The following is a 14,072-nucleotide window of genomic DNA, read 5'->3' on the forward strand; positions in this document are numbered from 1 at the left end:
GGTAAAACCTCGCTGGAGGTTAGGGTTAGGGTTATGGTTATTAAACTTCGCTGGAGGTTTGGGTTAGGGTTAGGGTAAACCTCGCTGGAGGTTGGTTGGGGGTTAGGGTTAAACCTTGCTGGAGGTTAGGGTTAGGGTTAGGGTTAGGGTTAAACCTCGCTGGAGGTTAGGGTTAGGGTTATGGTTAAACCTCGCTGGAGGTTAGGGTTAGGGTTAAACCTCGCTGGAGGTTAGGGTTAGGGTTATGGTTAAACTTCGCTGGAGGTTTGGGTTAGGGTTAGGGTTAGGGTTAAACCTCACTGGGTTAGGGTTAGGGTTAGGGTTAAACCTCACTGGAGGTTAGGGTTAGGGTTAGGGTTAGGGTTAAACCTCACTGGAGGTTAGGGTTAGGGTTAAACCTCACTGGAGGTTAGGGTTAGGGTTAAACCTCACTGGAGGGTTAGGGTTAGGGTTAGGGTTAGGGTTAAACGTCACTGGAGGTTAGGGTTAGGGTTAGGGTTAGGGTTATAAACCTCACTGGAGGTTTAGGTTAGGGTTAGGGTTAGGGTTAGGGTTAAACCTCACTGGGTTAGGGTTAGGGTTACCGTATTGGCCCGAATATAAGACGGTGTTTTTTGCGTTGAAACAAGACTGAAAAAGTGGGGGTCGTCTTACATTCGCGGTCTAGACATTATACCCATTCACAACGCTAGATGGCGCCAGATACATTTAAAGCGAATGCTGAACTTAACATCCCAGGGAAAAGCGAACCCCTGTCACGAAGAAGAACAATAAAAATAGCGGTAAGAAAGAAAAGAGAAGAAAATACAGAAGAGATAACAGAAAATAGAGAAATGTAGCGACAATCTGGAGAAAAGTGGGTCGAGATATAATCATTTGTTTCAGATGTACTGTAATTATTTTCTGTATAAAAATTAAATTGGTGTTCAAAAAGTCGTTTTTTCAAACTTGAAGTCTTGAAAAGAGGGGGTCGTCTTATAATCAGGGTCGTCTTATAATCAGGGTCGTCTTATAATCAGGGTCGTCTTATATTCGGGCCAATACGGTAAACCTCGCTAGAGGTTGGGGTTAGGGTTAGGGTTAGGGTTAAACCTCGCTGGAGGTTAGGGTTAGGGTTAAACCTCGCTGGAGGTTAGGGTTAGGGTTAAACCTCGCTGGAGGTTAGGGTTAGGGTTAAACCCTCGCTAGAGGTTGGGGTAGGGTTAGGGTTAGGGTTAGGGTTAAACCTCACTGGAGGTTGGGGTTAGGGTTAGGGTTAGGGTTAGGGTTAGGGTTAAACCTCACTGGAGGGTTGGTGGTTAGGGTTAGGGTTAGGGTTAGGGTTAAACCTCACTGGAGGTTGGGTTAGGGTTAGGGTTAGGGTTAGGGTTAAACCTCGCTGGAGGTTTGTGTGGAGGAAGATCGGGTTCTGATTCCGTGGGACACTTTCCAAGCACGCTCTCATATCTCCATATGGTTTAAATTGTTGCTGCGGTCGGAGGCTCGCTGCTTCTCTCCGGTCTGGAGATCCCACAGGAGCCCAGTCTGGAGAGCGTTCCAGATATGTGGAGGCCAGGTGAGGAGGTGGCGTCGTCTTCACGCTCGTGAGCATCAAACATCAGAGATGGTGAGGCTCCTGGGGGGCCGGGCCCCTCGGGGGGCGTACGCCACAGGTCGTGGCTTGTATTAGTCACAACCCCCCGCTGCTCCGGGGGGGCTTTAAGGAAAAAAAGGTTGGGATGGTATGAGCAATGCTAAGCTAGGCTAGGGTTAGGCGTCATGTTGCAGCAGGTCCCAGCAGGAACCTCTGATGTCACAAGTGATGATTTTTATTCATGATTTTTATTAATGATCGTATTTATTCAGCTAAATGTTGCTCTCTCTTCTCTCCCCCTCCTCCCCCCCCCCCCCCCCCCCACGCCCCCCCCCCCCCCAGCTCAGTGGCGGTGCTCAGAGAATGCATGAACAACAAAAGTTTAGTTCCATTCTTTCAGGAGAGACAAACTACTCTGAACCACTCGTTACCCTTGGAGACGTACCCTGCTCAAACCGGTTTCAAAGGATCCTCAAGTACCACCTGCTGCTGCAGGTACGAGTCCTGTGGTTAGTGACGGGGCTTCAAACCCAACACTCACCCCTCTCTCCTCCCCCCTCTCTCCCCCCCCTCCGCTCTCTCTCCCCCCCCCCCCCCTTCTATAACCCCCCCCCCCCCAGGAACTCTCCAAACACTTGGACAAGAGTGACCCGGGCTATGTGGTGGTGGAGGATGCCATCGTTGCCATGACAGCAGTGGCCTGGTACATCAATGACATGAAGAGGAAACAAGAGCATGCGGTTCGCCTGCAGGTGGGTCAGAGGTCACCCACAGGAGACGGCGTGAAGCCTCGATGTGGATGGGACCTGTTGTCTGTGGCTCCGGGTCGTGTCTTTAGTCAGTGAAGGCTGTAGCGGCTAAACTAGCAGCCCAGCTAGCAGCTCTGTTTCCTGTTGACACGGCAGCTGGGGTCAGCAGCTCCACCTTTAGGTGTCGGACCAACGCCTGCTGCATTCAGGAGTTCCACGAACACGTGTTCATGTGGCGACACACATGGAACGTGTCATTAACTCATGGCAAGATCTCGCCTTTCCTGTGTAAATGAATGTTTTTTCTCTCAGTTCACGTTTAAAATGTTGGTAGAACTGAACCACAGCCGCCTGTGAGGTCAAAGGTCATCTCGACAGCTGGGCTCAGGCGAGTCAGGCGAGGCTGTCTGATAAAGAGGGTATAAAGATCCCGTCTTTGATCGATCGATCGATCGATCGATGGCAGGAAAAACAGTGGCAGGAAAAACTCCCCTTTAACAGGAAGAAACCTGGAGCAGGACCAGGCTCATGTAGGGGTTAGGGATAGGGTTAGCAAGGGATAGGGTTAGGGTTAGGGTTAGCTTGGGTTAGGGATAGGGTTAGGGTTAGCTAGGGATAGGGTTAGGGTTAGGGATAGCGTTAGCTATAGGGTTAGGGTTTAGCTAGGGATAGGGATAGGGTTAGGGTTAGCTCGGGTTAGGGATAGGGTTAGGGTTAGCGTTAGGGATAGGTTAGGGTTAGCTAGGGATAGGGGATAGGGTTAGGGATAGCGTTAGCTATAGGGTTAGGGTTAGCTAGGGATAGGGTTAGGGTTAGCGTTAGGGATAGGGTTAGGGTTAGCTCGGGTTAGGATTAGGGTTAGCTAGGGATAGGGATAGGGTTAGGGGTAGCTCGGGTTTAGGGTTAGGGTTAGCTTAGGGATAGGGGATAGGGTTAGGGTTAGCTAGGGGATAGGTTAGGGATAGCGTTAGCTATAGGGTTAGGGTTAGCTAGGGATAGGATAGGGTTAGGTTTTAGCTTGGGTTATGATATAGGGTTAGGTTAGCGTTAGGGATAGGGTTAGGGTTAGCTAGGGATAGGATAGGGTTAGGATAGCGTTAGCTATAGGGTTAGGGTTAGCTAGGGATAGGGTTAGGGTTAGCGTTAGGGATAGGGTTAGGGTTAGCTCGGGTTAGGATTAGGGTTAGCTAGGGATAGGGATAGGGTTAGGGTTAGCGTTAGGGATAGGGTTAGGGTTAGCTCGGGTTAGAGGTAATTGTTTACCAGCCCGTCCTCAGTGATGCATCAGTATTAATCTACAACATATCCGATGTCACTGGCTTCTGTAATAGGCTAACTTTTGTGTTCCTGATGATGACGTGGAGAGGCTACCTGATGATGGAGAGGCTACCATGCCTGCAGGGCTAAACTCAGGTATTCCATTGTAATATTTGGATAAATTGATTCATACTTCCTCATCCTGACAGGAAATTGAGGCTCTGCTGGTGAACTGGATGGGACCAGACCTCAGTGGGTTTGGAGAACTGGTTCTGGAAGGTTCCTTTAAGGTGCAGAGAGTGAAGAAGGAGCGAGCCTTTTTCCTGTTTGACAGGATGCTGCTGATCGCCAAGAAGAAGTTGGAACATTTTGTCTACAGCACGCACATATTTGTAGGTTTTTAATCCACATCAGCAACAGAAGTCGATGAATTTTGAGAAAAGAATGTTTGATTCTCAGATCAAATAACGTCCCTATTTTCAAACATTCACTGCAGTTTGTTGTTGTTGTGCTCCGTCAGTGCTGCAACCTGCTGCTGGTGGAAACGCTGAAGGACCCTCTGAGCTTCAGGGTGTCGGATCAGACCATCCCTAAGCAGCAGCACGTCGTCCAGGTGAGTGGGACCACGTCAGGCGCGGAGACTCCAGTCCACCGTTAACGTTCTCATCCACAGTCAAGACATGCAAGCCTCAACTTTGCAAAGATTTGAATGCTAAGCTAGCCAGTGAAATGTTTGTGCACTTGTAGCACACTCAGGTGTTGTGTGTTTCGGCTGGTTTTGGATGAGTCAGATCAGACTGGTTGATCCTGTCAGGAATCATTGAATCAATCATGTAGATGTGTTGAGCCACAGTCCAACACTTCAGGATAGCATTTTCAGCACATGCTAACAACATCAGCAAACCAACGATGCAGTGTAGGAACATTAAAGGACTCTCTCCATGGAACGGTGGTCCCGTCCGGCTGGTGTCATCGTTGTGGTTTCACTGCAGACCAAGAACCAGGAGGAAAAGAGGTTGTGGGTTCACTACCTGAAGAGGCTGATTGTGGAGAATCATCCGGCATCACTCCCACTGAAGGTGAGACCCTTTACAAAAAACTGAGGGAAGCCTCGGTCAGAGACCTGGTACTGGTGGAACTGGTCAAAGTGGGAGTAGTGGTGGTTAGTCTGTGGTGCCACCTGCAGGCCATGTATGAAACCAGCAGCTCTTGGTCATGTTGGGCCTGGTCCTGGTCCTGGTCCTGAGCCATCACCTGAGCACCGACTGACATTATTATTGGCAGGATTATTTTATTTTTATCATTCTTGCCCTAAATGAATTCATTAATTTTTGAGGGCCCAAACATGCTGGAGAACCTCGGGAAGTTTGGCAGGAGCACGAGGTCCAGTGGTGGCGAAAATTTAGGGTCGCAGCACGTGCACGGGCCACTCTGCAACGTTCCAGTGCACGTGGAAGCGCAACAATGACGTTTGACAGGGAGGAAAAAGCCAGGAAGGCGCCTCTCAGCAGGAGGTCGGACAAGTGGAGGAGGGTGGGCCCGCGTTAGAAGAACGAGGTTCTGGTGTGAGCAGGACTCGTGCACGGCTGTGGCGCCTGGCGCCCGCAGGACGGCCCTCGTTTTTTAGGTGCCAGAGTCTCAGCATGCATGAAAACCTTGTTCTAACGTGCACGTTTGCCTTCCAGTCAGACTTAGACTTCACAGTCAGACGAGAGTTCTGACCCGACCCAGCTGCTGGCAACAGAACACAAGTCCCGTGTGCCAACTGGGCTGTGGTGGTGTCTCCACGTGGCCGCTGTGATAGTGGCCGTGCACGCACCCCCGGCGGGCGTGAAGGTGCTCGCAGCTTTAAGTGCTAATTATTATTCTCTTCGCAGGCACGTCAGGTCCTGGGCGACGACCTCTGTTGCTGTGAGTTTCCAACAACAACCCCAACGTTTGGGCGCTTCACGTCCACGTGGTGACATCACTTCCTGTGTTTTAGTGTCTCAGTTCGACCAAGACAGCCTGAAGAGGTGTTCCACTCTGCTGCGCCTGGACGACGCCCACGGTTACCCACAGAGGCAGGCGTCAGTCCAGGTGAGACACGCCAACACACCATTCATGTGTGCTAACCCTAACCCTCATCCCTAACCCTAACCCAGAAACGCCAGAGCATGCTGATGTACACCCCAGAGAAGTCCAGGAAGAGCTTGCCCTTCTGCTAGAGGGGAACCTGCCGTACCGCGCATCAGAAGGCAGTCAGGTTAGATCCTGATGATCCTCCAACCCTCTAGAACTGGAAAATGCCCCTTTACAACCATGTTTTAATTCTGCAGCTCCAGCCAAAGACATCGAGACAGTTGTTAAATCCTGGAGGTGAGAACGTTGAGACCCCCTCCAGTGATTCAGTTGTGTTGATTGCCCCTACAACGACGCTAACCTTCCTGGTTCTTTGTCTCCATGTCCCCTGTTCCTCTGTGTGTCCTCCTGGAAGGCCCCGGCAGCTCCGAAGGTAGGTCCCGGTGTCCATCTCTGGAGAAGGTGTGATTGGTTGGTAGCAACCCGAGACCTCTCAGGTCAACATCGTCATGTGTTGTTGCGACAGGTGGACAGCGAAGGTGACCAATGTCCAACACGCAGTCCGACCTTGACAGGGAGCACCAGCACTCTGGCATCATCGGTCATTGAGGTGGAGCTGGACAGAGCCGGTCCAGAGCTGGCACAGCAAGCCAAACCAGGAACTGGTACTTAATGGATGTTACATTCAGAGAACAGCAAATGAAAAAGTAGCTAGCCTGCTGGCTAGTTAGCTAGCCTGGCTGAGGTTGAATCCCTGCACTGATCAGTAGAGAGATGAGACAACATAGATGACTGTTCATCTGATCTGAGTCCTTATTTAATGTTGTTGTGTTTAAACTGAGGAGGAGGAGGATGAAGAGGAGTTGCCCCCCCTCAGCCCCCCACCCACCCTGTCCATCACAGAGGAGATCCTGGAGTTCATCAACCAGAGTCGAGTCAAAGAAGGTCTCAGCATCATTGTGGACACCACGGTGAGCGCACAGATGCACAGGTGTTGCACAGGTGTCTCACAGGTGTTGCACGGGTGTATCACAAGTGTTGCACAGGTGTTGCACATGTGTCTCACAAGTGTTGCACAGGTGTCTCACAAGTGTTGCACAGGTGTCTCACAGGTGTTGCACAGGTATCGCACAGGTGTTGCACAGGTGTCTCACAAGTGTTGCACAGGTGTTGCACAGGTGTCTCACAAGTGTTGCACGGGTGTATCACAAGTGTTGCACAGGTGTCTCACAGGTGTATCACAGGTGTTGCACAGGTATCGCACAGGTGTTGCACAGGTGTCTCACAAGTGTTGCACAGGTATCTCACAGGTGTATCACAAGTGTTGCACAGGTGTTGCACAGGTGTTGCACAGGGTCCATGTTACCTGGAGGTTTCCAGGATGAAGAAAACTCATTTTCTCTTCTTCTTTACCTTCTAACAGCTGTTTTTCTGCCTGTTCCAGGAGCAGGACTTAGATCAGACCAAAGATGCTCCATCTCCATCTGAACAGACCAACTTCACCTCCCCACTGCTTCCCACTGCATGTTCCTCCAGCCCCTTACCCACAATGCAGCAGGAGCAGACAGAAGAAATAGAAAAAGTTGAAAAAGGTTATCCAGCAAGCTCTAGAGAGGAGGACGAGTATGAGGAAGAGATAAAGAGACCCGGAGCTGAGGAAGTACAGAAGAGAGTGAAGGTGTGTGAAGAAAAGGAGGAAGAAAAGAAGAAAACAGGTGATGAAGGAGCGGGGGGTGACCCGGCATCAGATCCTAAATCTTCTGTCTCTGTTGAGGAACAAGAGAAGAGCAAGAGACCCGAATTATTGGATAGGGCCACCAGAGGCCAAGATCCTATTCCCCAGATCCAGAGATGCCAGCCAACCACAGGAGGTGCCCAGATTAGCAGATGGGACAAGACCATCATCGAGAAGATCCGCAGTTATTACGAAGCTGCAGCAAAGGCCGAAGAGAGAGACGATGAGGAGGAGGAGCTGGGAGAAGGAACATCGTTAAGAAGGAGAAACAGCTTCTCAGAAATCCCGTCTGGGTTGGTGAAGGAGTCGGTATCTCAGTTTGATGTAGGGGATCGCCAGTGGGAGGAGCAAACCCACACCCAAAGCCCACGGTGGGGATCCCATCTTGCCCCGTGCTCACCGGAGAAGGCTGATCAACCACTCAGCTCTCTGGATCTAGGTGCTGGGGCACCTTCTGGTGTCACACAGGACCAGGAGGACCCAAACCATAGAGGGCCTGTCAGCAAAGAGGCAGAAATATCAGACAGACATGACGGGGTCTGCAACAAACCACCAAATGATGGACCACGGGATGAGGAGGAGGAGAAAGAGAAGTCCAGCCAAGGGGAAGAACCAACAACCAGCCATGACAAGTGCAATAATGAAGCCAGCCCTGGGAACCCAGATGTTGTGAATGTACATGAACCCATCCAGGCACCGGCAACCGAAACACATGGAAGTGACAAAGAACCATCGAGAGAACCTGTGGCACATAGAGAAATTGGTCAAAGAACTGGGAACACAACTGATTCCCTTTGGACCAGAAACAGTGACAAAGACCTGGCAAATTCTCACAGGAGCCCAAGTTCTCCGACTCACAAAAAAACAGGTCGCTGGTCCCACCACTCCAGAATTGCCAGTGCGAACAGGGTCCTGTTCGAGGCCATGGGGTCGGATGTGGCTGGTATCGGATTATTTGAAGCCAGTCCGGTAGTGGACCCAGTGCTAATAGAGAACTCGGCACGAATTCTTAGCAGGGTCCAAACTTTGGCCCTGATGTACAGTGCCAAAGCTGGCACCATGAAGGTCCCACTGCATCAGAAACAGGGTGACGTTGCCATGAAACCTTTAATGTCTTTAAATAGACCTTCTGAACCCCAAAATAAGAGCCCACCTGAGCACCAGCTCTACTCAGAGGATAAAATGGAAAGTCACATGGTAACCAAGGTCGAGCCTCAGACCACAGCACTGACCTTGCAGCAGACCCAGACACAGCACCAAACCCAGAACCAGACCAAGGCAAACTGTAAGGGCCAGGCCTGGGATCAAACACCCCCGGAGAAGAAGATAGGGGGAACAGAGAGTTATGGTAAGTGCTAACTGTCCCCCTAGGATCTGTGTGGTCCTCACACTTGCTCATGAATTATTTTCTTACAGTTAAAGAGTCCAGGAAAAGGGTTCCCTGTGAATCTCTGATGTCCAGTGAGGTGTGGACCCCAGTCGGTCAGCAACAGACAGGCACCTTCACCCTGTCTCGGCCCAGGGACTTCATCTCTGCCCTGAACAGAGGATCCAGCAGAGAATCCAGCTGTTGCTCTACTGGAGACTCACGTACTTCAGCGCAGTCCCCGAGAGTTCAGTCGCCCAGTCGGACCCAACGGGAGTGCTGCCACTCCAAGAGTGACCTCCAGACACAATTAGAGCTTCAGAGCGCTCCCGCCTCAGCCGTGGACTCCAGGTTCAGGGGACACAGTGAAGGGTTACATCGTGGAAATGGCCAGATATATGCAGACACTGAAGAAACGGCGGGAGGGGCCAGGTGAGTGTGTTACCACCCGGTCACATGTCGGATAGATTGTTGGTGTCGTTCAGACAGTTTGAATTCTGAAAAAAAAAGATTTTATAATAATAAATGTAAAAAATAATGTTTGACTCTTACTGTGAAATAAGAGGAGGAAGCCCAGTACAGAGTTAGCTTGTTGCTAATATCGGAGATCATATTGAACCAAAACAACGATGTGATCAACGTGTAGAATCTTTGCAGACCTGAGCGACATCAACTGTGTTGTCTTCTGTGAAGCAATGACAGGCGTGGTCAACAACCTGTCAAGCTCTTCTCTTACTGGTTCTCTGCAGGTCACAGCTGACAGATAAACCTCTGCAGTACCCAGAATGCATCACTCAGCCAGAGACGCCTAACCTGAGTCTCCATGGGGACAGGCCTTCACTGTGGGAGAGCCACAAAGAACAACATGAGATGTCCAAGAGGGACACCAAGCAAAGCACTGCCACCAGAAGCAAAGCTGAAGAAACTTCTCCAGTGGAGCTAGTCCTGATAGTAGCGCCTCCAGAAAGCCAGAATCCACCAGACCCTCTACTGGGACAGTATCATGAGCAGCACCAGAAGAATGCTCTTCAGTTAGAGGGAGCCATCAAAATCTCAGGGACCTCCAAGGAGATGGATGGACTTCATGAGAACGCAGGAGGAGGATGGTCCCAGATGTCAGAACTACACCAATCCAGATCTGTAGACCTTTTACCGACATTCACCATCCCCAGACCAGTGGATCCACCCGCTACGGTGGCTGCACAGGCTCCAGCTAACGCCAGCAGATGCACATCTGAACAGAGGTATGTGGGAACATCTGCTGTAAAGTTCAGAAGATGAAGATTAAACAATTAAAATTGCATGGACCCGAAGCTTAAAGTTACTGTTAGCTAATTTGTGATAGCATTTGTCAGGGTTACATCAGGTTGTGATTTTGGTAGTCTCAAATGTTTTTCTCCTGAATGTGAAGAAACTGAAAGAGGAGCTGCAGTTTCAGGCCAATTAAATGTTGAGGTGAAGTAATTTGACCTTGTTCATCACATCAACTCCCAGTTGCTTTCTTTAGCGCTGAGCCATTTTGAGACTCCACCTGACCATAACCCCGACCCTGACCATGACCCTGACCCTGACCCCAACCCTAACCCCTGACCCTGACCCTGACCATGACCCTGACCCTGACCCTGACCCTGACCCCAACCCTAACCCTGACCCTAACCCTAAACCCTGACCCTGACCCTGACCCTGACCCCAACCCTAACCCTGACCCTAACCCTAACCCTGACCCTGACCCTGACTCCAACCCTAACCCTGACCCTAACCCTGACCCTGACCCTGACCCCAACCCTAACCCTGACCCTAACCCTGACCCTGACCCTGACCCTGACCCTGACCCTGACCCTGACCCTAACCCTGACCCTAACCCTAACCCTGACCCTGACCCTGACTCCACCTGATTACCATTTGGCACAGAAGCCTTCAGTCACAGAATTCTCAGGGCAGAGAGATAATCTTCACGTATTCGCGATTTCTAAAAACCAAATCAAATTCAGCCCACAGAAGCTTCTTTTCTTCAGGACAATTAATTCCACAGCGGTTTCCCTAAACAGGGAGGAAGGAGGGTGTTTCGGTAATCCACTGTAATCCAATTTCCAGTCAGGAATTCATTCTGTTTCTGAGATGAAACAACAAAACGACCATGTTGTCTTTCCCAGATCGGAGTAACCCAACCCACCAAGTGGATTTGGATGATCTTTACTGTGTAGTTGTTGAGTCTGGACTGCTGAAAGACTCAAGGTTCTCTTTACCACACCCTCATCTATACTGAACTGTCTTTTTGGCGGCTGTTCTTTTTTGCTTTCAGGAAAACAGACCGACAGGTTTCCAGTAGCAACCTGCCCAGTCTTGGCCACCGACCATTTACAACAAAAGACCAAATCGTGAATCCCTCAGCCGTTAGACCCCTACTGAGGGACTGCACCACTTCTCCAGTTGGAGATGACCAATCCTCCTTTGTCCAAGGACCTCCTTGCTCATCACTATGTGCCATTGGTCCTGTGGGTTCTCTAGTTACTGAAAAGACTTCCCTGAACTTGGTCTCCAGAGCTCTTCCCTCTTTCTCTCCCACTTTCTCTTCAAAAGCTGTTTCTGTGCAGGCCAACTCTGCCTCCCCTCCAGCACCTTCTGCCTTCAGACCACCCTCCACTTGTTTTCGGAGATCTCCATCTATTACGGCAGGTCCTGCTTCATCTCCTACACCAAACTCTTCCCCCTGTCATCCTTGTTCCCCCCCCCAACTCGTCTTCAGCGTTCAGTAGGTCTTTAGCGGCGTCCTGCATTAGCCAGTCCATAAGTCAGAGTATGGCCAGACAGAACAGTGCCCTGGAACAAGCCCAAACTCAGGAAGCATCCTCCCCTTGTCTAAGACTGCAGTCCACTTCACCCACAGCGTCCTCTTCTCAGGAGACCTCCAGCTTAGCTGCCCAGCAAGGAGCCACCCAGGATGGGTACCTGCAACAAAAATGGCCCTCTTCTCCATCTTCAACTCCATTTTCCCATGCCTCTCTCCTCTGTCGCAATCCCTCCCCAGTAATGAATCTGACCCATCACCAGACCGTGTCCCCTTCCCCTCACCCTTCTTTCCCTCACCCTAGAAGCAGTTCAACACAGAACGTTAACAACAACAACAACTTCAACATAACTTCTGGAAGTAGGAGTGCTATCTCTTACATTAACAATGGGGGCACAGCAGCACAGAAAATACCGCTAACAAATGGTACCCATGAATCTTTGTGGGTGGTGTCACATAATCGAGTTGCTCACCCTTTCTCAGCTTCTGAACCTTGCTCCCGAGTTCAGTCCCCATCCCCCTCCTCAACCCCAGTCTCCTTTAGTCGCCTGTGTTCCCCACTTCCACAACATAATTACTCTTCTCCCATGGCGAACAAACCTCCTCACCCGTGGACTGCACGGGGAGCAGGAGCGGGTTTCTGTAACCCACTAGGACTAACTTTGGAACTATCCAGGTCCTCCTCAGTAAGTTCAGGATGCCCAAGCCCCCAAATCCTTTCCCCTCCTCCAATTGGTGTTTCAGTTCATGCGTGGGCAAATAATATCGCCTCACCTCAGCCCAGAAATGCTAAATGTACTTCTTCCTCTACGTCAACTTCTCTTTCTTCATCACTTTGCTCACCAACTCCAGAAAATGGCTCTTTCGACCCCCCCTCATCTTTGCCACTGCAGAGCTGCCGAGCCTCTTCTCCTGTTCCATCTTGGTCTCATCCGTCACAGCCAACTGCTGAAGCCCTCAATGGCTCTTTGTCATTCGGTCCCACAGATGCTTCTCCCAGTCCATTACTGAACAGGTCTGGTGGACTGCATCATTCCTGGGTGGACAGGAGCGCCACAGCCCTCGGGTTCAATGGCAGTGGGACCCTTGAACAGCAGGAGCAGCAAGAGTCCTTTCCAAAGATTGGATGGTCCTTCCAAAGCAACTCAGCATCCTGTCTCAAGCCTCAAACTGGACTTCAGTCCTCATTTTTACCAAAACAGGGAAAGAGCGGGAAGAATGATGTTGGCGGGCACCATTTGCCAGACCCACAGGCGAGCCTTTCCACCACCTCCTCTCCTTGTGTCTTTGGATCAAGACACAGTCCCATCCCTTCCTTTCCGGGTCCATCAGAAAGCCAAGCAGACTTAGAAGAAAGAAACTGTCGCAGTCAACTGATCTGTGCCTACGTTTCCCGGCCAGTCCATGAAGAAAGCGTCTCCTCTTCTTTTATGAACTGCCCTTCTCTTTCCCCCTTCCACCCTCAAGCACAGATCCAACTCAGTGTCACAACACCACCTCTACCCTCAGCCCCTCCCTCGCTAACATTATCCCCACCACAGCAGTCTTCTGGCCAGTCATCAACCAGCAAACAGAGGAACCAGCGGAGCAGCTATGCCACAACAGTCAACCTACAGATTGGGGGAAGTGGTCAGATAAAATCCTTCAGTACAGCCCAAGTTAGCTTGACACAAACTCTGCAAGGCGGAGCTTCAGCTGGAGGACCAGGCCAGGGCCAGACGGTGAGGAGGGTCAGCATCAATGGATTTTCACACCTTCCCTCCACTCTTCCTCAGAACTGAAAAGGGATATCAAATATTCCTTTTTTTCGACAGGACAAACAACAAGGAGGCCCTAGAGGCTCAGAGTCAACTTGGTTTCCAGTTCTGATTATGATTTCAGACCTCACAGGAGCAGCATTTAGGAAAACGGTCCAATCTGGTTTGGAGAAAGTCACAGTCAGTCCAGATTGGGAAGAGGATCCATCGTAAAAGTGTTTAGTTGGCCTAAAAACACCTGGATAAATGTTCTTTGGCATTGAAAGTTTGTTTCAAGCTGTTGTTTTTAATGCCTTATTTCAATTCCCCACCCCTGTTGTTGCTGAGCCCCTCGTTAGCATTGGCTAGGTTAGCATTGAAGGGCTACAGTGGAAGATGTGTGTTACGTTTACTATTTGGTTGTTTACGGTCATTAATCGCCTTTTTATCCTTTTTGTTAATCAGCTTTATTTTATTGTTTATTTATATTGAGTTACTATTATTTTCTTATTATTTTGGCAATAAAAAAGTAACATTGAAATGTTGCACAGTGTTTTCAGTGTGTATGGGTGAGTCTGCGTGTGTGTGTGTGTGTGTGTGTGTGAGAGAGAGACTCTGTGTGTGTGTGTGAGTGTGTGTGAGAGTCTGTGTGTGTGTGTGTGTGTGAGTGTGTGAGAGTCTGTGTGCGTGTGTGTGAGTGTGTGAGAGTCTGTGTGTATGAGTGTGTGAGAGTGTGTGTGAGTGTGTGAGAGTCTGTGTGTGTGTGTGTGAGTATGTGTGAGAGTCTGTGTGTGTGTGAGTGTGTGA

General features: G+C 50.2%; 2 protein-coding genes across 2 annotated transcripts; both read left to right on the forward strand.

The window, feature by feature from the left end:
• Positions 1–1,406: 1,406 nt before the first annotated feature.
• LOC115251529 (pleckstrin homology domain-containing family G member 1-like) lies at positions 1,407–5,786 on the forward strand. The gene is given in 10 exon segments (XM_029844120.1): positions 1,407–1,606; positions 1,916–2,030; positions 2,033–2,068; positions 2,194–2,325; positions 3,789–3,971; positions 4,100–4,192; positions 4,572–4,658; positions 5,457–5,490; positions 5,564–5,658; positions 5,724–5,786. Coding segments are annotated over 9 exon segments (813 nt in total). The 5' UTR covers positions 1,407–1,606; positions 1,916–1,940.
• Positions 5,787–6,297: 511 nt separating this feature from the next.
• On the forward strand, positions 6,298–13,800 carry LOC115251453 (uncharacterized). Its single transcript, XM_029843788.1, has 6 exons — positions 6,298–6,305; positions 6,483–6,611; positions 7,085–8,723; positions 8,792–9,173; positions 9,491–9,985; positions 11,044–13,800. The coding sequence occupies exons 3-6, from the start codon at positions 7,190–7,192 to the stop codon at positions 11,495–11,497; spliced, it is 2,865 nt and encodes a 954-aa protein (XP_029699648.1). The 5' UTR covers positions 6,298–6,305; positions 6,483–6,611; positions 7,085–7,189; the 3' UTR covers positions 11,498–13,800.
• Positions 13,801–14,072: the final 272 nt, after the last annotated feature.

Source organism: Takifugu rubripes, chromosome 11, assembly GCF_901000725.2.
Source record: "Takifugu rubripes chromosome 11, fTakRub1.2, whole genome shotgun sequence".
NCBI classification, from domain to species: Eukaryota; Metazoa; Chordata; class Actinopteri; order Tetraodontiformes; family Tetraodontidae; genus Takifugu; species Takifugu rubripes.